The sequence below is a fragment of the Hydra vulgaris genome, chromosome 03, assembly GCF_038396675.1.
Source record: "Hydra vulgaris chromosome 03, alternate assembly HydraT2T_AEP".
NCBI classification, from domain to species: Eukaryota; Metazoa; Cnidaria; class Hydrozoa; order Anthoathecata; family Hydridae; genus Hydra; species Hydra vulgaris.
In genome coordinates, this window is record NC_088922.1 from 4,012,345 (window position 1) to 4,036,623 (window position 24,279).

Genomic DNA, 24,279 nt, shown 5'->3' on the forward strand with positions numbered 1-24,279 from the left:
TCACCTTATAGATGTTTTTCAAGAATTATCAGAGAAGCTAGTACAAGCTGATATACGTAGCTTCTGTCACTGAAATTTTTTCACACTTTTTATAATATAATAGTGTATATTTAATGTTTATACTTAAGTATTGAGTAAATAAAAATTGCCTTAACTCGAACTAATATTTCATATCTGTCAAAGTTCGAATTAACGGGACTCGCTTAAGTCGAACATTCGTTAAGTCATACCATTCTCCTTGGTACCTTGGAGTTTCGAGTTTCCGGGAATTAACTGTCTTTTCTAAAAAAACGCGCAAGTTTTAAACATTCACAGATCTCTGAAAGCGTGACCCGAAATTAAATAACCAATGACAAAACAAAATTACAAAACAAAATATTCAATATGGCAATAACATGAAAAAAAAAATAAAGAAAAACTATTATCTATGAGCAAATACGAATAACACAAATAGGCTGCATCAGAAATTTAATTAATACACAGAAGTTTTGATTGCATTTCGAGGTCCGAAAATATGGAATACATATTACCTTTTTGATACCTAAGAGAAAGGATTTATCCGTATGGAAAACCCATTAATGTCATTTAAGTTTAATTAGTGTAAACGATAGCGTTGTAATTTTAAGTTTGTTTTTAAGTGACATGTACTGACCTTAGATATTATATTAGCTAATGATTCATATTTGTCGATCACAGTTTACTCAGATACACAGTTTTGTAGCACTTATTGCTACACTCTGAACTGTGAATAAAAATTCGAAAAAAAAATTCGAAAAAGGTCAAAAAACTAAAGAAATCTTATTCCGTCGCGATATGTAAACTTTTGAATCGTAGATTTTCGCATAAAATTTTAAAAATAGCTTATCAATGCTAATGTTTGTGAAAATCTGTTGTTAATGTAGAAAAATTAATTAAAGTTAATTAAATTAATTAAAACAAGATGAGCGAGTATAAAAAGCACGAGACTGTTTCAGATTTGAAAGGTAAAGACACAAATATGAAAAATATTATTTTTCTGATTCTTGCGTCTATTTTATAACTTGTTTGTTTCGTTACAAATATTTAATGTTTTAATAGATGCTTATTTTTCTCTCTTATTTCACAACACCTAACAGCGATAAATATAAACTTTAAATACATTTTTTTTTAATTAAAAGAATTTTGCAAAAATTAAATTTTAATAAAATAAGTAAGTAAATACAATGATTTAATGAAAATGTTGCATTTGTTTGATCAAATAATTGCATAATAGTTAAATTAATCAAAAAATGCATAACATAATACTGAAAATATAAAGAATAACATAAGTAAAAAAATTATCTTGTCTAAAATCTCTTATATGAGCGTTATATTTCTTATTATTAGTCATATTATTTATTATTATCTGTCATATTATCATCTATTATACTGTTATCATCTGTCATACTATTATCATTTGTCATACTATTATCATTTATCTGTTTTCTGTTCATACTATTATCATTTATCTGTACTATTATCATTTATCATTATCTGTCATACTATTATCATTTGTCATACTATCATCTGGCATACTATTATCATCTGTCATACTATTATCATATTATTATCTGTCATATTAGTTATTATTATCTATATTTCTTATTATTAGTCATATTATTTATTATTATCTGATTCTTATAAGTAACTATATTTTAGACTAGAAATATTTAATAAATTATCTCTGTTAGAATTTATAAATTTCAAAAGTGTTACATTCTTTACTTTTAGAATATTGTTACATTCTTACTTTTCATCAAAATACTCTCACACAGTAATGCATAGTGTTCGCTAGTATATAAAATATAATATATAGACTAAAATTTGAAACCAAAAATACAATAAAACTAATAGAATAAAAATTTTAAAGTCATAAATAAAAATATAAAATTCAGAAATTGAAATAAAAATATAAATTAAGAATGAAAATATAAATTTCATAAATTAAAAATAAAAATAAAAACCTAATAAAAATACAAATATAAGTTTAGTTCAACCAAATACCCTCTTCTCATCTTCATTATCTTAAATGCTGAAGTGAATAATATGGTTGTTAAGTCTCCTTGTGGTGTTTATTATAAGACTGTAACATGTAATCAAAAAGCTATACAGTGCGACTCTTGCAATAAGTGGATCCACATTAGGTGTAATAATGTTGATAAAAAATTCTACAACTCTTTGATGACTGAAACTGGCTATTGGTACTGTTTTAATTGCTTGGAAAACACTCTACCATACTCTTCTCTGACAGATAAGGATTTTAAGGTCACTATAAATGGTGCAAATACTTTTACTCATAATTTATTTTATGACACTTCATCTAACCTAAATAATCTTTTTCAAAAGCTTGACAATAATAATATTAATTGTAAATACTATGATACAATAGAGTATAACAAAGCTATTAGTATTGATTCAAAAACCTATTTATATGCTAATATATCATCCCTGGCATATTACCTTGATGATCTAAAACTTCTGCTTTCCCTTATGAATAATAAACCCAATATCATTGCTATATCTGAAACTCGCTTAAATCACAACAAAATACTTAGAACTGATATCACTTTAAATGGCTATGTCTTTGAACATACTGATTCTCATTCAATAAAGGAGGAACTATTGTATATATAAAATCTGAATTAGATTATAACTTGAGATCTGACCTCAAAATTCAGAAAAAAAAGAACTAGAATCAACCTTTATTGAAATTTTACTGCCATCAGAAAAAAATATTATTGTAGGTTGCATTTATCGCCACCCATGTATGAACACTAGTGAGTTCAATATCACTTATATACAAACCCACTCGACAAGTTATCACTAGAGAATAAAAATATAGTTCTTTTAGGATACTTCAACATTAATATTTTAAAATATGACTCCTGTAATGATGTTTCTAACTTTCTAGATCTTATGTGCTCTTTCTCTCTCTTTCCATTAATTACTCAACCAACCAGAATTACTCCAAAATCAAAGACACTCATAGATAATATATTTGAAAACTTTCACACCCCAATTACTAAATCAGGCAACCTAACAGTATGCCTTGCTGACCATCTTGTTCAGTTCATATCCTTTCCATTCAAGAACTTAAAACAGTCTCATCCCAAAATATATCGTAGATGTTTTAAAAATTTTGATGAAAAAGTTTTCTTAAAGACCTTAAAGAAACTGATTGGCTTTCAATAAACCAACAAGAGAACTATTGTGCTAATAACTCTACTTCTAAGTTTTTGGATGCATTTAAAAGATTACTTGATAATCATGCCCCTTTCAAAATGTCTACCAAAAAAGCTAATAAATCTTTATCAAAGCCATGGATTACTAATGGAATCATTATGTCAATACAATTTAAAAATAAGTTGCACAAGAAATTTATAAAATGTAAAAATAAGAATTTAAAGCTACAATACTTAAAAATTCAAATATTACAGAAATCAAATTAGTAACCTACTGCGATACTCAAAAAAAAGCATATTATTCAACTTACTTTAATGCAAATCTAAATAACCTTAAAAACACCTGGAAAGGAACAAGGAGTATTATTTATATTAAATCAAAGAACAACAATAATGTAGATAGTTTAAATATTAATAATAAAACTATAACTAACAAGAAAATAATTGCAAACATATTTAATGATTACTTCTCTTCAATTGCAGATAATCTTGCTAAAGAAATTATACCTCCTAAATTTCACTTCAGCCACTATCTAAAAAATCAAAAACCTGATACTTTTTTTATATCTCCAGTTACTTCTCAAGAAGTAAATGACTATATCTCCCTCTTGAATCCAAAAAAAAGCACCGGACCCAATATCATTCCTTCAAAAATAATGACCTTAGCATCTCAAGAATTGAGCTTTACCTCGAGTATTATAATAAATCAATCTTTTTAATCAGGGATATTCCCTGACTTATTTAAAGTTACAGAAGTTGTTCCAATTTTTAAAAGCGTCTGTAACAAGATCCTTGTAACTATCGGCCTATATCCTTACTATCAAATGTAGGTAAACTAATTGAAACGCTTATGTATAACAGGCTACTTAGATTTTTAAATCTATCAGATAGCTTATATAGTCTGCAATTTGGATTCCGAAAGAAACACTCTACTAACCAAGCACTCACAGATATAACTGAAACCATAAACGAGGCTTTGGATCAAAAACAATTTGCTGGTGGAGTGTTTGTTGATCTGCAAAAAGCTTTTGATACTGTCAACCATGAAATTCTATTATCAAAGCTGTATCATTATGGTGTAAGGGGAATTGCTCTGAACTGGTTTAAGTCATATCTAAACCATCGTCCACAAAGTGTTACTATTGGTAATATCTCATCCACTACTAAGTTTACATCTATAGGTGTTCCTCAGGGTTCAACTCTGGGTCCCCTTCTTTTCCTTATCAACATAAATGATTTAAACACTTGTATTAAATACTCGAAGGTGTATCATTTTGCTGATGACACTAACCTTCTGATTGTAGATAAGTCTTTAAAAAAGCTAAATAAGTACCTAAATTATGACCTGGCATCACTGGTTCAATGGTTGCGATCAAACAAAATGTCTTTGAATGTCAAAAAAACTGAATTAGTTTTATTTAAAAAAAAATTACCAAAAAACTTAATTTTAGAATTAGTGGTCAAAAACTAAACATTGTAGATAAAATAAAATATCTGGGCATATTATTAGATGAAAATCTTTTATTCATTCAACAAATTAAATCCATATCAAACAAACTCAAGCAAATGGAATGCTTACCAAAATAAGGCATTTTGTGAATTACGAAACCTTAGTGAATATTTGGCATGCTATTTTTAACTCCCATCTACGCTATGGTTGTCAGATATGGGGACAAAGTTCATCCATTTATAAAAAAACCTTATAAATCTCAAGAATAAATCTTTAAGAATAATTTACTTTCAACCTAAAAGTTTTAGTTCTGACATACTGTATAATCTTTCTAAAATTTTAAAGCTTGACGAACTTATCTACTTATCAAACTGTGTTCTTGTATGGGAGTATCATTTGTGAATTTAAAGTATGCTGCTTCACTAGCTACTTTAAACTCACAAATGATATTCATAGTTATAAACTTAGGTCTGTATCTTATTGTAGTCTCTCTATGCCTTTAAAACAAACATGTAAGTATGGCATAAAGTCAATCAAGTATCAATCAATTCACTGTTGGAGCTCTCTTCCTGTTGAAACTCTCTTCCTGTTAAAACTAAAAAAATATTCTCCAAAATGACAAATAGGAATGCCTTCATAACCCATGTAAAAAAGTTTATCCTCAATAAAAATAATCAATGAACTATCAGTTATGCAATCACCCCTAGGCTATTCTCTATAACTAAATATTTAATATATTAAAAGTATAAAACTCATAAATAAAAATAAAAAATAACAATAAGAATATAAAACCAAAAAATAGAAATAAAAGTATAAAACTCATAAAATAAAAATAAAAATATAAAACTCTAAAAATAAAACATAAAAGTATATAAATGTTCATTTAGTCACAACCGAATACCCTCATTTTCATCATCCTGTAAAGTTTATATGGCTCTAAAATTTGTGGCATTGTTACTAAACCATGTAACATGTAATAAATAAACAAATTCTTTATAATAATTTTTTTTTTTTTTTTAAATTCTTTTTATTAAACTTTAATGCATATTCAATATTTCTATTTCCTTATAAAATACTATGCTTAATAAATTCTGGTACACAAAACTCTCCTAGGATTTCTCCTTCTTTGACTTTTCTTTCCAAGTTGTTAAGCTTCTCTCCATTTTCTTTCCTTCTTTTGGCATGTTACTGTTATAAATATTTTTTAACATCTGTTTAAATAAATGCATTAATTTATTTGCTGATGATGCATATGTATTATATTGATTTACCATTTGAACATGGCTGGATTTATCTTGGGGGCTCTAGGCAGAGCCAAGTTTGTAATAAAATATATAAGTTATGGTTAGTTCTCTAAAAAGTAATAATAGCATCTACATATTTCTATGAACATTTATATAATTTTTTATAGAATAAAAATTAAAGTTCTCCAAAGTTTTTTGTTTTTCATTGTATTTATTTAAAAACTCATTGGTTAAACAAAAATGAATAAGTTTTCTTAGTTGATTCATGATCACTGTAAAATCTTTTATTAATTTGATGTCTTCTTTGGGTATAGTCAATATCAGGTAGCAATAACTTAGCTTGTTCTTCAATAACATGGTAGCATTCTTTTAACAATAATACATAATCAAACATATAGTTATTTTTGGATCTTGCACATTTTTGGATACTGAATAAATTCTGTCTAAAATTTGGTTCCAAAAAATTGTTTGCAGTGCATACTTAAATTCCTCCATTTTTGAATAAATATTTTATTCAAAAATGGAGGAGTTCAATATTTTTATGCGCCTCTGCTCTTGTTGTTGCATCAAAAATACTGTCACCAGAAATACTAATTAATCCACCCATTATATTTTCATAATTATTCTTTATTACCTTAAAAAAATCTGCTCAAGCATGTTATCTTGTCTTTGTAAAAAGTTTTATGGATTTTTCAAATATTTTTTGTAGAACACTTCATCTTTTTGTACACGAAGAAAAAAATGTAAATCTGCTGTACTATTCCAAAATAATTGATAGATTCTATGCAAGCATCAGTCCCATACAATCCAACCAAATTTAGAGAATGTCCTGCACATGTCAAATACTTTTGCCTGACTGTGTTTTTCTAAAATAGTTTTCTGCATCCCCTTGTACTTTCCATCCATGTAAGAAGCACTATCGTATGATTGAGATCTGCAGTCAAAAAAGTTTAATCCAGCTTTATTTAATAAAAATTTGACTGTCACGTCAGTTAAATTTGCGCCAGTGTGATCCTCAATATTGATAAAATATAAAAATATTTCTATTAGTTGCAGTTTATCAATATATCTTAGAACAGCAGAAAGTTGATCTGTGTGCAATACATTGAGAGTGGAGTCAACAATTAAGTCTCATCCTTTTACTGCGAGTGTTCCTAAGTGCTCTAAAAACTCTTAATCATGTAGTTATTTTCCTCGAACATCATTTCTTTTGGAATTCGCACCCTATAGCTTGTTTTCCTGGTTTATATAGTTTGTAATCTTTTAAGTTGTCTGTTAATTGTTATCTTGCTCTTAAAAAAAAACAGAAACTCTAAAGTATTTTGATCTTTTCACATCTGTTACAATTGCTTCTACAAACTTTGACACTGAAATGAGCTCATTGCAAACTGTTTTGGAGAGGTATGAAATTTTGCCGGATCCATCATGATTATAATTCTTAGTAATGAAAGTATTATCACTTTTGGTAACCAAATAAACCATCAAAATCTCCCTATTCTGGCATGATTTTTCATGGCTTTTCAATAAGTACACAGTAGGCCCTATTTTAAATAAATAATGCTTAACACAATAGCCTAATCTGAATTTGACGTCATAAAATTCTCTTTATTTTTTAAAGACATTAACTTTTTTAAATTACTGCAATTATATTAATGTTTATTTTCTTTTCTTTTTATTTAATATTAAATAATTAAATTTAATATCACATTTTAAAAAATTTTGATATTAACAAATTTCATTCTTTTCTTGACATTTGCATAAATGAATTAAAATATGTTAAATTTTTAAATGATTATTTCTTAAATTTCTAATTGCAACTACAAATAATTTTTTATTAAAAAAAATTAGAGAGTAACAAATAAAAAACTTACGTTAATTTATTTACTTTATTTATTAAAGTTTTATTATTTTATTTACGATTTTGTTGTGAAAGCAAAGATTACTTTTCCAAACATCATTTATCAATATTATATCGCTGTATATATCATTTATTAAAAAATAATTGCTGTGATTTAACTTAAAAAAAAAAGTTAAATTTGTTTTGTGCACATTTTTGATGCAACCGATTATTTAAAATTTTATTTCGAGTAGTAAAAAATGTTTTGGAATGAAAACCGAAAAAATAATTGCGATAAAAATGAGCTAATTTTTTTAAAGAATAAAATTTAAATATTGAACAATACTTAGTAATATTTTAAAATGAACTTAACAGTTAAGTTAAACCCAAGCATTTACTTTAATTTTAATAAACTTAAATATATTTTTTAAATCAAAGTTAAATTATATATTCTTTAAATAAAAATTTAATTATACACGATTTTTTTTTGTATAAGCAACTTGTTTATAAGAAACTGAACTCGATGTGAAAAAATATTAAGCAACTTCAGTTCTGAACAAATTTTAACATAAGCAACTCATAAATTGCACATAAAAATCAAAGCACTCAAAAAGTTCCTTTATTTACTGTCAAATACTATTTTTATGTTGGATATAAAACATAGCTTTATGTAGTTTAAAAAATTGCCGTACACGTTTTTTTGAGAAATGAAAACATTCGATTTTGCGTTCGAATAAATTTTTTTCTCTGCAATGTAATGACTTCTTTTAGATAAACGATTTCAAAAGAAAGTAATCACAGTAGTGTTGTTGTTGTGTATGTTGTTGACAATGCTGTTAAGATCATGAGTAAGAGAAAGCAGACAAATTTGTTCAACTTTGGTTTTACCAAAAAGATTTGTCATCGTGGTGAGTTGGTAAATGTAGTGCCGAAGGAAAAAGAAGATAATTTGTTTGAATGTATTGTTTGCAAAAAATCACTGAAAACATCACAAGCCCTTTCAATGCACGAGTTTTGGTGTAAAAATAAGTTATCACATGCGGATATTGCTCAAACTGACAAAGACCTGGAATCAATGAGCTTGGATCAAATCATTGATGGAAAGAACAAGTATGATAATATTGAAAAACTGTGAAATCGGTTTTAGAGAAGCTTGTTACTGATGTTGAAGCTAACGAATTACCAAAAATTGCTGACAAACGGAAGAGCTATACATTAAAAGAAAAGATTGATGCGCTAAATGACTTATACGATAGTATGTTAGGTAGGGATGTAGCAAAAAAGTAAAAACGATGGAAATCAAAGGAAAAAGAAATCTACAACAAGTACAACGAAAACAAGAAAAAAACGTTATTCAGGAAATGCCGAAAAGGCGACAAACACAAAGCTTTGTTTAACAAACTTTATGACAAATTCTCCGAAGCAAGAAAAAAGGGACTAAAAGTTGACTTTGAGTGGTTGTATGTCAGAGCTAATCAAATTCATCTACAACAAAGCCGAATGCTGACAGATTGCCAAAATCAATAGTCACTCATTTTTTAAGGAAAAATAAGATTCGCATGCTGTGTGTTCAACATAAGCGCCAAGCTGACCTAAAGAAGCAAACCCCGATTGTGATGAAATGGCATTCAAATTTGAGAGAAAAGTTGATTAAGTCTGGAAGTGGCAAACCCACATACGATAAAAAATGGGGACGTTTCCCACCGAAAAAGAGAATCAATTTAGATCAAATTCCACTCCCGTTTGTAGTTGAGAGCAAACGAACATACGAAATTCCTATGAGTAAGGGAAAGGAATGAAGGGACCATAGAGTATGGGTAGCTCAAACTGGCAGTGGGCTTGATAAGCGACAAGCTACTCTAAGGTACCATGAGGTAAGGGAAAAAGGATTAGTCAAAATGAAGTTTTAGCCTATGACACTGATGGAGATGTGTACTGGCAACCAAATGCATGGGCAGATACAGCATTTTCTGTGAAATGGGTGAAGAACACTCTCCCCAATGCTGTCGCTAACCTGGATGAGTATGTTTTGTTCTGCGATAACCTGACAGCTCAAGTCAGTGATGAGTTTTTGAATGAAGTGCAACAACATAAAGGTATTGTCTGGTTTGGTGTTCCCAATGGGACACATTTTTGGCAACCTGTTGATGCCGGACCAGGAAAAGCATTCAAATCACATATTAAAGCAGAACAAAACATCTGGCTTGAAAATGATGAAAACATTGAACTCTGGCTTGGCAACGATGATCGGAAACTGTCGGCAAAAGATCGCCGCATTTTGATAACTTGTTGGGTCGATGAAGCTTACTGTAAAACATCCAAAGACGAGAAATTTCTTCGTATGCTTTATAGGAGCTTTGCGAAAACAGGATGTCTTATCACGGCTGATGGTAGCGAGGACGATAAGATAAATCCTAAAGGCATGCCTGCTTATGTTGTTCCACACCCTGTTGACATTGACAACCTGGTGGAAATCACAGAGACTCCTATTCCAGACGAAGTAAAGGATAACCCTATTGATGTTTTGCCTGACGAATCAGACGGAGAAGACGAGGAACTAGATAGACAAGTAGAAAAATCAGATGAACAAGAAGACGAAGAAAGTGGAGATGAAGAAAATAAAGATCCAGCAGAAGGGAGAAACATTTTTGATCTTTTTTTTATTAGAATTTAAGTGATTTTAGTTGTAAAGAGCACTCTTCTGTTAAAGACTTGATATTAAACCTATTTTGTCTCTTATTCGTAAAAACACTGAAATTTAAGCTAAGAAACTTAAGCAACCATTAAGCAACTCGAGATATAGAAATTGGCTGAAAAATAAGCAACTCAAGTTCTGACCAAAATTCTAAGTTGCTTATACAAAAAAAAATCGTGTATATTTTTAAATCTAAATTAAGTTATTTTTTTATCAGAATATAATTATATATTTTTATTAAATTAGTTTTTTAAGTTAAATTATATTTTTTATCAGAATTAAATTATATTATTATAATCTTTGCTTCAAGCTTAAAATATTAGCATTTTCCAAGCGAAAAAATCAATCATTACAATAAAATAAAAACAAACTTAAAATAATTTTGAATTTTATTTGATTTTTTTCATTGATAAATAGCACTTATATCTAACATAATTGTCATTCAAACTTTTGTAACAAATATTTTTACATAATTGTCATTAAAAAGTTGATGTGTTTTTTTTAAAATTAATTACTTTATTTATCTTACTGCTTATAGAATAAAAGCTTTAAAAGTTAAAAAATGATAAAAAGTCACTTAACTAAAATTGCTTACTGCTAATGTAAAATCACTTAAGATGTATGTAAATCGCTCTATGCGTAACGTGTTAAAACAATGCCTGCACAGCATTTTCCCAATCATTCAAACCATTAGTTGCATGACAGTAATTGGAAGTCTTAAAAACTTTACACACAAAGCAAAAGGACAAATATATTAGCCATTCACGATTAAATTTCACATCATTTGCTCTTTCTCCGATAAAAAATGATTTCAAGCGTCAAAACATCATTACAAAACAAAACGTTGTTTTGTTTTGTAATGATGTTTTGACGCTTGAAAATTGTCATTTATGTGTTGAATGATCTCTCTCCATCTAAAATGAAAGATCTACATATTTAATATTGTTACTTTTATTTAATTGCAAGTCTATTTCTGTATCCAAATTATTGACATTTTCAAACGAATGTAATGTTACTCCTAATCTCGATGCAGACATTTCAATTTGACTTTTAGAAATTATTTCTTCCTCTTTTGAAGCTGTCGAGTACAAATAAGTTGATGTAGCTACTTCTTTATATTCTACTAATAAAATGCATCAAGTTTGCTAACTTTTTTGGGATTCTTGGTTTTTCTCTGCTTTGTTTTTCTCTTCTTTAACATTTTTTTTGAGCACCACTCATAATCTCACTTCATTATGCTAAAAAGAAATAACAAATTAAAAAAAAATATGTTTATTTTTTCAAATAATTTTGTTAACTTATTTGTTTAATTCCCTAAGCAAGAAAACATTTTAGTGAAACTAATTATTTTTTTATTTGAAATTCAAAGTTATTGTGTCTTCATGAAAATTATTTTAAACAACGAAAGAAAAATTTAAATTTAATTAAACAAGCAATCTTGATCCTTGCTCATAAATGTTTCATAAGAATGTAAGCATAATTTAATAACTACATTAAATTTTTTATTATTTGATAGTAAAAGTAAATCATTAGTTCATTTTTAATGGATTATGGTAATAGAAACCAGCACTTGTTATTTTGCAATGTTACAAAGTAGTAACAAATTGCTTAACATTATTGTGTTGTTTCTATTATCTAAATTAAGTACTTCATGTTGATTTTCAAGTCTTTGTTTTTATACAATTCTTAATAAAAGGTTCATAAGAATTAAATTTGAAATAAATTTCTACTAACTAAAAACATTGTTGGTGTAATACAAAAAAAAAATCTATTATAAATCTTATAATATAGGTTGTAAAAGTCGCATTTATAAAATGAGATTCATAAATTTTGGGGCTTCAAAGATTTTGGAGCCCGAGGCCGCAGCCTATTTGGTCTTATCCGGCCCTACATTTGAATGAAAATATCATATAGAAAACGAGATGGCCCACAAACAATAAGTTAAAACTAAGAACATCTAGTTTTAAAATAGTCAATAATTGTCTATTACATTTCAATAACAGGAGATAAGTCCTTACAGTAATTGCCATAAAAATGATCAGATTCAATGTTTTAATATAAATGAGAACATTTTCAAATTAAGGAATGAAAAAAATAAATAAAAGAAAAGAAAAAGAAAAAATGCCACCTTATATATTATTAAAATATATTTAAATAATATTTATATATAAAAAAATATATTTAAATAATATTTATATATAAAAAACTATGGTAGTAAGTTATAACCTTTTCATATAAAAAACATATTTTAATTAAACAATTTAAAATCATTTAATTATAATTATTTAAATTAGTCATTTTAACTGGTTATGTAAATTTTGGTTTTATTTCATGTAGTGTAGTTGTCTGGTAAGTTCATGTTTAATGTTTATAATTCTCAGGTAAGCTCATTTTTATTATTCATAATTTGTAGATCATACTTTATCATAAACTTGATTAAAACTGTTTTGTTTGCAATGAAGTTGTTCATATTTTGAAATGATTTACATAGATAGATAAAGTGAAATCTTGAATCTTTGGAAAAGTTCTAGTTTTAATGATTTTAGAAACTATTATTATTATTATTTTGACTGTTAAAATATATTACATTGCATATTAACACTTCTGTTATTTATTTTGTACAAATCTGTCCCAAGTGTTTTCAAATAATAGTCTATAAGCAATAGTAAATAAGTTTAACTAGTAATTAGGTAAGAGGTCATCCATAAAGTACGTACACCAAAAATTTGGAAATTTGACCCCTCCCCCTGTTGCCAAGCATACTTTTTAGTCTCCTCTCCCCCTCTAAATTGTATGTATGCTTTTAAAATACTCTCCTTTTTTTATTTCATTTTGTTAATAAAATAAGTTTTAATTTAAAAAAATTGTATAAATAAAGAAATATTTTTTAAATTAGAACATGCATCTTTTAAAGTTGATCATACTCACCCATCCATTACTTTTTGCAGATCCCTCCTTCCCCTAATCTCCCTTAGATGCTTTATATGATACTAAAGCCCTTGGTTTTGGCACCAGATCCCAACTTTAAAGACAATGCCAACCTAACTGCTGACCTAACGGCAATGCTGACCTGAAAGTGTTTTAGGTCAGCAAAAAATTACTGACCTCGATTCTATGTTTTATGGTCAGACCTTTGTATCAAATAATTTTTGCCGACCTGATGCCGACCTCTAAAAGATTGAGGTCGACAAATTTTTGCCAACCTCATTTTTCCTAATTCCGAGGGTTGATATATATATATGTATGTATATGTATATATGTATATATGTGTGTATATATATATATATATATATATATATATATATCAGAGCTCGAATTAGGCGTATCACGATTACTTTTCGCACCTTCGCGATTGGTTTTTTCCTAAAATTTGTTTTTTCGCGATCTTTATTTTTTTTGTGATTATTCTTTTTTTATTTTAAAAGATTGATACTCTATTCGCAAATATTTAGTGTTCTTTTACAGTATAAAACTGCAGTGACTTCTGTAACAATAATTTTTTTTTTAAAGCGGAGCATAAAGTAAAAGAAAGAAAAATAAAAGATTTAGAAAATCAATTAGCAAAAATGTTCAAATGCAGGAAAAAGACCGATTGTTTAAGAAAGGAAAAATTTATAAAAATCAAACAATTAAATACCTATTCGAATCAAGAAATAAAAGATTTTGATTGAAAAAAAAAAAAAAGTTAATTGATTGAAAAGTCACTTTCTTAACTCGAATTCTCAAGGGCTTTATTCCGATTTAGCTCATTCATTATGAACAAATTTAATGATATTTTTATAAGTTTATTTTGCGAAGAATAGTGGAAGGCAATATAGACTCTAAATAGTTATTAAAAAAAAACTTTAAAGTTTGTTAGTACACTTGCTAATTTTAAATTAATAGCAATAAATGGATGCAAATAAGGACCACAGATGCAGATTATCTACAGTTAAAAAGTGGGAATAACATTTTAATTGCAAGTTAGAATACGATTTAAATGGAAATGAAGTTATAAGATTAAGATGCAGTTTATGTAAACAATTTGAAAAACTGATAAGTCAAACAAAATTGTTTTCCATGACCTCGATCAAACCAGGAACAATATCAATAAAAAATGATTCACTGGCATTGCACTTAAGCAGTGCGCAACATAAAGAGGCCACGCGAATTCATCAACAAACAACATTAGGTTCAGTTTCATTATCTAACCATGTTATTCATAATACTCCAATCGAGCGTGGTTCACGTAAAATGGTCGTAAAAGACGCTGACTCGAAAAAAGTTTAATATTGCGTATTACTTGGCAAAACGAGAGCGTCCATTCACAGATTATCCTTATTTGATTGCATTAGAAAAGAAGAATAAGGTTACAAATTTAGGAAATTCTTATGGCACTGACTGTGCAGCTGCAATATTTACAGATTACATTGGCACCGTAATTAAAAACAAATTAACTGAATGTTTAAAAAATTATAGATTTTACTGTGTTCTCTGTGATGGAAGCACAGATTCAGCTGTATCCGAACAGGAATTGATTTACATTCTTTATTTAAAAGATGTAAGTCCGAAAGTAGAGTTCTTATCTATTGAAACGGCAGAGAATTCTAATGCTGTTGGCCTGAAAAAATGTATAACAGACACTTTTACAAGAGTTGGTATTACCAATTCTTATAAACATCTATTGGGTGTAAATCTTGATGGAGCTAACGTTAGTCTAGGAGCTTATGCTGGTTTAGTCGCATCACTAAAGGAAGGTTCTCCTTGGCTGGAAGTTGTACGCTGTTTTAACCATCGACTTGAACTTGCTTTAAAAGATGTGTTTGAAAATTTATCTGCCTTTAAAACTGTTGACAAACTACTTTTACAACTTAATCACTTGTAGCAAAAGTCACCAAAGCGCTACCGAGAACTACAAGAATTAGCCAAAGCTTGGGGTAATAGCGTTCTGAAACCAACAAAAGCATGCGGAACTCGGTGGATTGAGAAAATTATGGTGTGTTTATGACACATATTGAATCATTGGCAATATCAGACTCCCAGGTAGCAAAGAGAGCAGAGTTAAAGGGTTTTTTAAAGAAATGGAAAAATGCATCTGTGCCTATTCATTTATCAATATATCTTGATGTTTTATCTCCCCTTTGGCGTCTGAGTTTAAGTTTTCAGAACAATATTCATGATCCAGTAAAAGCTGTAAAAAGAGTTCAAGAATTTACATGGACAATCGCCAGGCTGCAAATTCTTCTAGAAAATTCGCTAGACAATTTGCTTGATGATACAAGTGTTATGACCCATTATAAAAAACTGTCTAAAGATATTGAGACAATTGATTCAAAGCAATGTTATCAAAATATTGTAGTTTCCCAATATACCGAAGTTAATAGCCATGTTCTTGACCAGTACAAGCTAATTATTGCAAATATTAACATATGTATGGAAGGCCGTTTTTAATCTCTCCAAAAATCACCATTGTTTATACATTTGGTAGCTTTACTTGACGTTTATAACTGGCCGTTAAATGTGCTTTTGGCGATAGAGCTATTGGTACAGTTGTTGAACATTTTTCTGAATTTTTAATTGGTGTAGGATGTGATTTGAATTATATACTTCATGAGTGGATCATTTTAAAAGCATACATGTTTCCCATCATAAGTAACAATCAAAATGAGTATTATTTGAAAATTTGGGAAATTGTTTTTTCCGAATCAAATTTGGTCAAAGAATGCCGAAATATTCTTGATATTTTTGAACTATTTTTAATTTGTCTTTTTACAAATATGAAAGTAGAACGAATGTTTTCAAGTATAAATCGCGTAAAAAATGACTGGAGAAGTTGTCTTAGACGAGATCTCTTAGAATCTCTACTTCGGATAAGTGAAGAAGGTCCTGAAATTGACAAATTTGAACCTGATACTGCTATGGACGAATGGTATAATGATAAAGTTAGGCGATTGTCAGCAAATTTTCATCGTTATCCGGAAAAAAGAAAAAGAAAGTATGGAAAAACAGACATTGATCTAGCGACAGTTACAATATTGGATTTGGAAGAAAGTGAAAGCGAGAAAGAAAATTTAATATTTTAAGCATTAAACTAGTGGAATGATTACAAAACGATCAAAATATTTACGATTACGATCTAATACTTTTTCTATTAGCAATCAAAAAAAGTATTAGATCGTTAAAGATTCTATTATTTAGACACATTTTTTTCTTTCGTTTTATTTTATTGAATGAAAAAAGTGAATGCTAACTTTTATTAAAAAATACATTGAAGGAAAAAGCAATAGATAGAAATATCATGGGAATTTGATAAGGTTACTTAGATAGGAAAACTTAATAAGAATTTAATTATCATTCTTGTTTGTGATTGTGCGGGTTTTCGTGAAAATGTTAAGTTTTAACATTTTATCACGATAATGTTTTATTTTTCACGAAAATGTTAAGTTTTTAACATTTTATCACAATAATGTCATTTTTAATAGTTTTTTTATAGCTGTTTCAAATTTATAGATTGTTTTTTAGAGTTTTAAATAATTTTTTTTACTGTTAAAAATTTATAGAAAATTAAATATTCTAGTTGTTTTAAACAGTTTAAAATATGTAAATAAAATAGAAAATAAAATAATTAATTAAAAGAAGATTATATCAAGTTCATTGATTTGATAAAAATACAGCCGCTAGATTTAATGCAATATAATAATAGTAATAATGTAAATTATAACTAAAGCTACTTTACAACCGCTGAATGTTAATGTTTTGACATCATATGCAAAAATGAGACTTATTATATATGTTGTTATAAATAAGTTAAAATAAATAATGCCCCCTCCCCTCCGGCGGGAGTGGAGGAGGGGTTATGAGCAACAAAAAAATCGCGATTAGATATTTTTACGTTAATTCGAGCCCTGTATATATATATATATATATATATATATATATATATATATATATATATATATATATATATATATATATATATATATATATATATATATATATATATATATATATATATATATATATATATATATATGTATATATATATATATATATATATATATATATATATATATATATATATATATATATATATATATATATATGTATATATATATATATATATATATATATATATATATATATTAGGTATATGAGTTTTTTGCAACCTGCGAGCGCTGTAGAGTAATTCAATGAAGTTTTATGTAAAAAGAACGAATAGATGTTTCATTTTGACATATTTTGAAAAAAGGTCACCCCAAAACCAAAAAATCGAATTTTCAATAGGTACACTTTTGTACAGTAAATGAATATTAAAGGCTGAAGATGTTGTAAGAGTCATACTCCTGTTGTTATTTTATTTATTTATGCAACATGTACTGTGATATAACAAAAAACATTATGTGATATATAATTATACAAGTATTACAAAATTAACAGTATCAAAGCGTCTAGTACAACAATATACATAACTGTCTGTGTCTATAGGCCTACTGTGTTTAGTACATGGGTCACATGATGCTCACGTCTCATAAAGAGTCTAGCGCTTATTACTTAGAATGAATCGAAGTTGCAGTTTGTCTTTCTTTCTGCAGGAAGCATACAGGTCTTGCATCACCTTGATTGCACGTTCAGCTATCTGATTACTTCGTGGTATGTCGATGACGGATGGCTCTTTCTTCCAGTGATTTTTGAATGACTGCAATGCCTTTTTGTAAGGCTTCAATACATCAGATAAATTCTTGAAGTCATTGTCATTGTACTTTTGACTACTAAACCAATGTTCTGCCCACTCATATGAAATGAACCTGCAAACCTTCTCCAAATTCTTTCTCGCTTCAGGCATAAGAATGAACGCCAGAATGGCGAGAATGGCTCTTGAGTTCCATCTGGCATTGCTCATATTAGGAATGTTCTGAAAGTGAATCAGAGGAAAGTTTCTTTGTTCTTCATAGAACCTAAACACTCTTGTTAAATGGTACAAAAATTTCATATCGTCTCTCCACCCTGATTTATTAAGAAGTTCTTCGTCCATCACCAGACGGAGAATCCTGTCTAGTACGTGATGCTGACAACCGATAAATTGTGGTATTGTGACACCCTTTAATTTAAACATACGTTGCAACTTCACAACAACTCCATTTCTCTTCCCAGTATTGACGTTTGTTGTATCAGTAATGATCATCTTAATTGAATTCCACAAATTGTATTCATCAATAAGTTTGGCAATTTTTTCGGCAACAGTTTCAGCTTTGCCATCTTTTAAACGCAGTGCATCAAGTTTCACGTCAGTTCTTTCATTCTGAAGTACAACTACCTGATATTCCTTATCATCTATTCGTTTGCCGTCAAAGTGTAAGGACCACTGTTCCATTTTAAGTTGTTGTATCATTTCTTTTTTTAATTTACCTGCCTCTTTGAATATGGACTTGTAAATTGCTGATTGACTTGGAGTTGGAATATCAATACCTTGTTGTGATAATACATTGCATATTTTAGCAGCTTTCTTTGTGGAAACTCCACTTGATGTAACCATACTTACAGCAAATTTACTTTTGTAGTGCTTTCTAGTTTTTTTCTGAGTGTCCTCATCATCGTCTTTATCACCGTCGTCGTCTTCATCATCTTCACTCTTACTTTTGCAGTTTTCAGATTCAGTACCACTGTCTGTGGTAGACAGGACTTGTGATGTGGAAGGTATTGCTGTTCCAGACTGGACTTTCCTTCTCTTGGAAGGGTGAATGGTTTCTTTACTTGCCACTTGTCCTGTTGAGTACCCCACCTGTCCTTTACTTTCTTTTTGTAGGTGGTATAGACGTTTATCTTCCGAGGATAACCACTGGCCATTCACTTTCGTGATGTCAAATAATGCATTGAGAACATCATATTTTCCACGCTTGACACATTCATCATAGACCTTCAGCACCTTCATAAGCTTTGCTCTTATCACTTGATCAGACACACGTGGAAAATTCAGTTTAATGTCCCACAATTTTGTAATTTCCTTAGAAATTTGGTCTATTCGTTCTTTTCTTCCTTTAACATATGCTCCGAGAAACTGGTATCTTCCTACGATCTGCAATTGAAGTGGTATTCTGGATTTTTCATCGAGTGAATGTTCTTCTACAGCCACGCTTCCTCTTCTTCTGTGTGACTCTTGAAATCTCACCAAATTTTTAGTCCAAGTCTTCTTGTTCTTTGTTACTGTGGTATGACTTTTCTTGTGAGACATCATATAATATTGTTACGACTTTACGGATAGCTGAGCGTAAATATCCGTTTAATAAAGTCGTTTAATTAATAAAATACTTTAACTGTATAGTAATCCAATTATAGTTCGATAATCCAGTCAATGTTGATAACAGTTCGATAATCCAGTCCGTATCCTAACGATAATGCTACAACTACTTATACTTCGTACACTTACAGCGTCTTTAGTTCGCTACAGTAGTTCCTTATTAGCTCAGTTACACGCAGAGTACTTCATAGAACTATTCACATTATCAACACTGAGCTCTGACAGCAGCTCGCTTATATAATTATTTAGAGCTTCCAGAATGTTCTACTAAGTTCTATAATCTTCTACAGTCTGTTACAGTCGTCTATATCACCGTGGTAACACAATGACGTCATCACATAACAATTCCAAGTATTTGCCGGCACACGGCCGTTTCGTTGCCATGGTAACGTGTGGCGTTATATTTATAAATTCATAACAAAATAATGAAATAAATAGAATTAAGCTGAGAATTAAGCTTAAGATTAAAACATCGGTCAAAAATGAATGTATAAAAATGGTAAATCAAATTTTTATTTTGGGGGTGACCTTTTTTTGTTGCAGAAAGCTATTTGGGCCTTTTTTCATGATTTTAGGTAAAAGTTCATCGATTTATGATACAGGAAACATTTTATTTGAAAAAAAATTAAAAAGTCATATCCCTAATATATATATATATAAATTATGTTAGTGTATTTTACAAATAGAGTGCTCAATGTTCAGAGCAATAATAAATTAGTAAAAAACACTTATCTAACGTTTTTCTTCAACTTGAAGTTTCACCATTGCTGGATCAGGAAGAGTTAATAAATCTAAAATCATCAGGAAGAGTTAATAAATCTCAAAAAAAATTCAATTTATAGGAAAAAATATTTATTTTACAGGAAGTTATAAATTATTATAAAAAATATTCAATTACTATATTTTTTTGGTTAATGGGAAGTTACAGAAAGTAATTATTAAATAAATTTCCTTGGAATGGGGATAGTTTGATTTGGTCATTTGCTTGTATAATTTTTTAAGAGGTATTTATTTTCGTGCCTACAAATAAAAAATTAATGAAGATTTTTTATTTAATAAATTTTCCTGATTTAAATAAGTAATTATTTCAAATTTTTTTTGCAAACATAGCATACATTTTTTGGAAATATTATTATAGGCAATGTTTGGAAATGTTATAACTTCCTGTAATTTTTTTCTATAAAATTTTTTTTGAGACTTAGTAACTCTTCCTGATGATCCAGCAATGGTGAAACTTCAAGTTGAAGAAAAAAGTTAGATAAGTGTTTTTTTACTAATTTATATATATATATATATATATATATATATATATATATATATATATATATATATATATATATATATATATATATATATATATATATATATATATATATATATATATATATATATATATATATATATATATATATATATATGTATATATATATATATGTATATATATATATGTATATATATATATATATATATATATATATATATATATATATATATATATATATATATATATATATGTACAGTATAGTACATATATATATATATATATGTACAGTACAGTGGCCATTAATAACAATCCATCATGTTATTTTAGTATGAATATAAGTTTGAAAGTAAATATTTTATAAACAAAAAGTTTTTTTTTTTATTGAAATAAATTAAAATATCACAATATAAATTTATTATGAAATAATAAAAATTAAAAAAATTAAAAACTAAAATACTAAAATTAAAACAAGTTCAATGCAGATAAAACTCAATTATTTTCAGCCAATCGTTATCGCAATAATTTAGATCCTCCTATTTTTATAAACCATGATATACTCGATTAGTCATCTACTCTTTATCTTCTAGGATAAACTCTTACTTCTGATCTTTCTTGGAAACCATATATCAAATCAGTTACAAAATTAGCATCTGCTAAGGTAGCATCTGCTCTTTATCGAACTCGTCACTTTCTTACTTCGGATTCTATTCTCCATCTCTATAAATTTCAAATCCAGCCTTATATGGAATACTGTTGCCATATCTGGGGCGGTTCTTCTAATGATGCCCTTTCTCTTTTAGACAAGGTGCAAAAACTCATTGTAAACATAGTTGGACCTGCTCTTGCAGCCAACATCCAACCATTATCACATCGTCGTAATGTTGCTTCTCTTTCTCTTTTTTACAAATACTATAATAGGCACTGCTCTAAAGAGCTAGTGTCTCTTGTGCCATCTTCTAAAATTCATTCTCGTATTACTTGTCATTCAATTAAGTCTCATCCTTTTTCTGTGACTGTTCCTAAGTACTCCAAAAACGCTTATTCATCAAGTTTTTTTCCTTAAACATCAGCTCTTTGGAATTCGTTTTCTTCATCTTGCTTTCCTGATTCATATAATTTGCAATCCTTTAAGTCGTCCGTCAATTGTTATCTTGCTCTACAATCTTCATCTTTTCTCTTTCAGTTACTTCCAACTTTAATTAGTGGCTGCTTGCAGCCTTGTTGGAAGCAAAGATGTTAGAAAAAAAAAAAAAAAAAAGATGTTCATTTGTATCAAAAAAAAATGTGGCCAAAATAAACAAACCACAAAAAAAAAAGCTATAATAAAAAAAATACTTACAAAACATAAAACTACAAAATCAAAAAAAATTTCTTTTTTCAAATCCATGCTTTATGCAAGCAGAATTCTATTGGGCCTAGAAATTCTTTTTTTGTTATCTTTTGTAGAAGGAAAAATTACTGTTTTTTTTTTTTTAAAATTTAAAAATTACTGTTTTTACTAAATTTTTCTTTTTTAACTTAATAACTTAAGACTTATTAACTTAATAACTTAAAACAATAGGTTTTTAACTTTATAACTTAAGACTTATTACTTAATAACTTAAAACAATAAGTTTTGAATCGCTGCGCTTTAATGTCTTTGAAACTGCAAATAATTTGCAAATTAATGATTTTTGTGACGTAATACGCAATTCATATCAAATAAATAAAATATTTTTTTCTTAAATCAACCTCAACGTTTATTTCATCTCTGTAAAGAATGTGTTGAGTTAAAATATTTTGCAGTTTCTCTCATTAAGATGTTTTGTTCATTTATTACTATGATTTCATATTTTGTTATATTTTCATTAATTTTTCCAGTCAATTTGATTGTTTTATTGCTGAAATATTGTATTTAATTAGATACTCATTTTTCTATTTTATCTTTACGCAAATTTTTCAAATATTTATAACAATTTAAATAAAAATTCTCAAATAATTATAAATAGTTTGCAAATAAGTGCAAAGTTTTAATCAAAGACAAATGAAATTTTGAAAGATTTTGAAATAATAGAGTGGATTGTTAATTTTGGCCATAATAAATTTTATAGATTATATGGTATATGTCAAAAAAAGTAATGTAATTAGCACATCAAATAATATTTTTATGAATATCTATATTTATTTAAAAGAAAATAAGATGCTCATCAATATACATTTTTTATGTTTAAGAAAAGTCAGACAATCATTGATTTAATATCAATCAAAGTTAAATGATATAAAAAAACAAACATGTTGGATTGTTATTAATGGCTAATACTAATACTTAGCAGGTGAATTATGGACAATGATGAAACAGTATGATTAATTTTTTTTTTTTAATAATTGTTAGTTATTCAAAAACATTTAGTTATTAACAAGTACTTGTAAGTTGTGATAAATTAGAAAAACAAATATCCCTACCCCTTCCCATACGCTTTCGTATGCTATTAGAAGACTCTCCCCCTTGTGAGCGCACGTACCTTATGGATGACCCCTAAGTGTGAGTTTATAAATATTTAAAATCAATAATTAAAAAACATTTATTAACAAGCAGTTCTATTAAACCTGGTTTTATGAAATAATTTTTGTTTCTACTTATTTTACATTTTTGCAATTCTCATGTAAAAACATTAAGATATTTTCCCACTATATAAAATACAGTTAAAAGTCTCATACTTTATACATTATGAGTTTTATCACCAAAATTTATTTTGATTTTTTGATCATACTAGATAATTATATTGTTTTATTGATGCGCTATTTTGTACTTATTATTTAATTGAGTATTTTTTAGATTATCAAATTTATTAGGAACAAATATTTTTGAGGGTGAAGCTTCGGATTAATTATTAAATTTATTAAGAACAAATATTTTGAGTGTGAAGGTTCTGATGAATTACTAAATCTATTAAGAACAAATATTTTGAGAGTTCTGATTAATTAATAAATTTTTTAGGAACAAATATTTTTGAGGGTGAAGCTTCTGAAAGTGACGATGAATACTCAGGAGTTAATTCAAACATCAAGCACACTGAGTCCAAGTTAGAATCTAAGGTAAAATTGTGCGTTCAACTAGTTTCTCTGCTCAGCAACTTTATTTGTCAAAATTTTTATTTTGGAGTATATAAACATAAATAAAAACATGAAACATCAGGTAGTACGCATTAATTTATTCTATTAATAATTTTTTTCAAATGACAGATAGGCTAAAAAATTTGTAAGCTGATACAGATGGTGCTACTAGTATTAAATCCATACGATTTTTAGTTAACCCTAATCTTTGAAAGACACATG

The 24,279-nt window shown here is 27.9% G+C and overlaps 1 protein-coding gene across 1 annotated transcript in view; it reads left to right on the forward strand.

Annotated features, from left to right (window-relative positions):
- Window positions 1-834: 834 nt before the first annotated feature.
- LOC136077877 (uncharacterized) overlaps window positions 835-24,279 on the forward strand; it is a 39,590-nt gene continuing 16,145 nt past the window's right edge. The window contains exons 1-2 of the mRNA XM_065792100.1: window positions 835-983; window positions 23,942-24,039. Coding sequence (XP_065648172.1) covers window positions 941-983; window positions 23,942-24,039 — 141 coding nt within the window. The 5' untranslated portion in view covers window positions 835-940. The remainder of the gene's footprint in view (window positions 984-23,941; window positions 24,040-24,279) is intronic.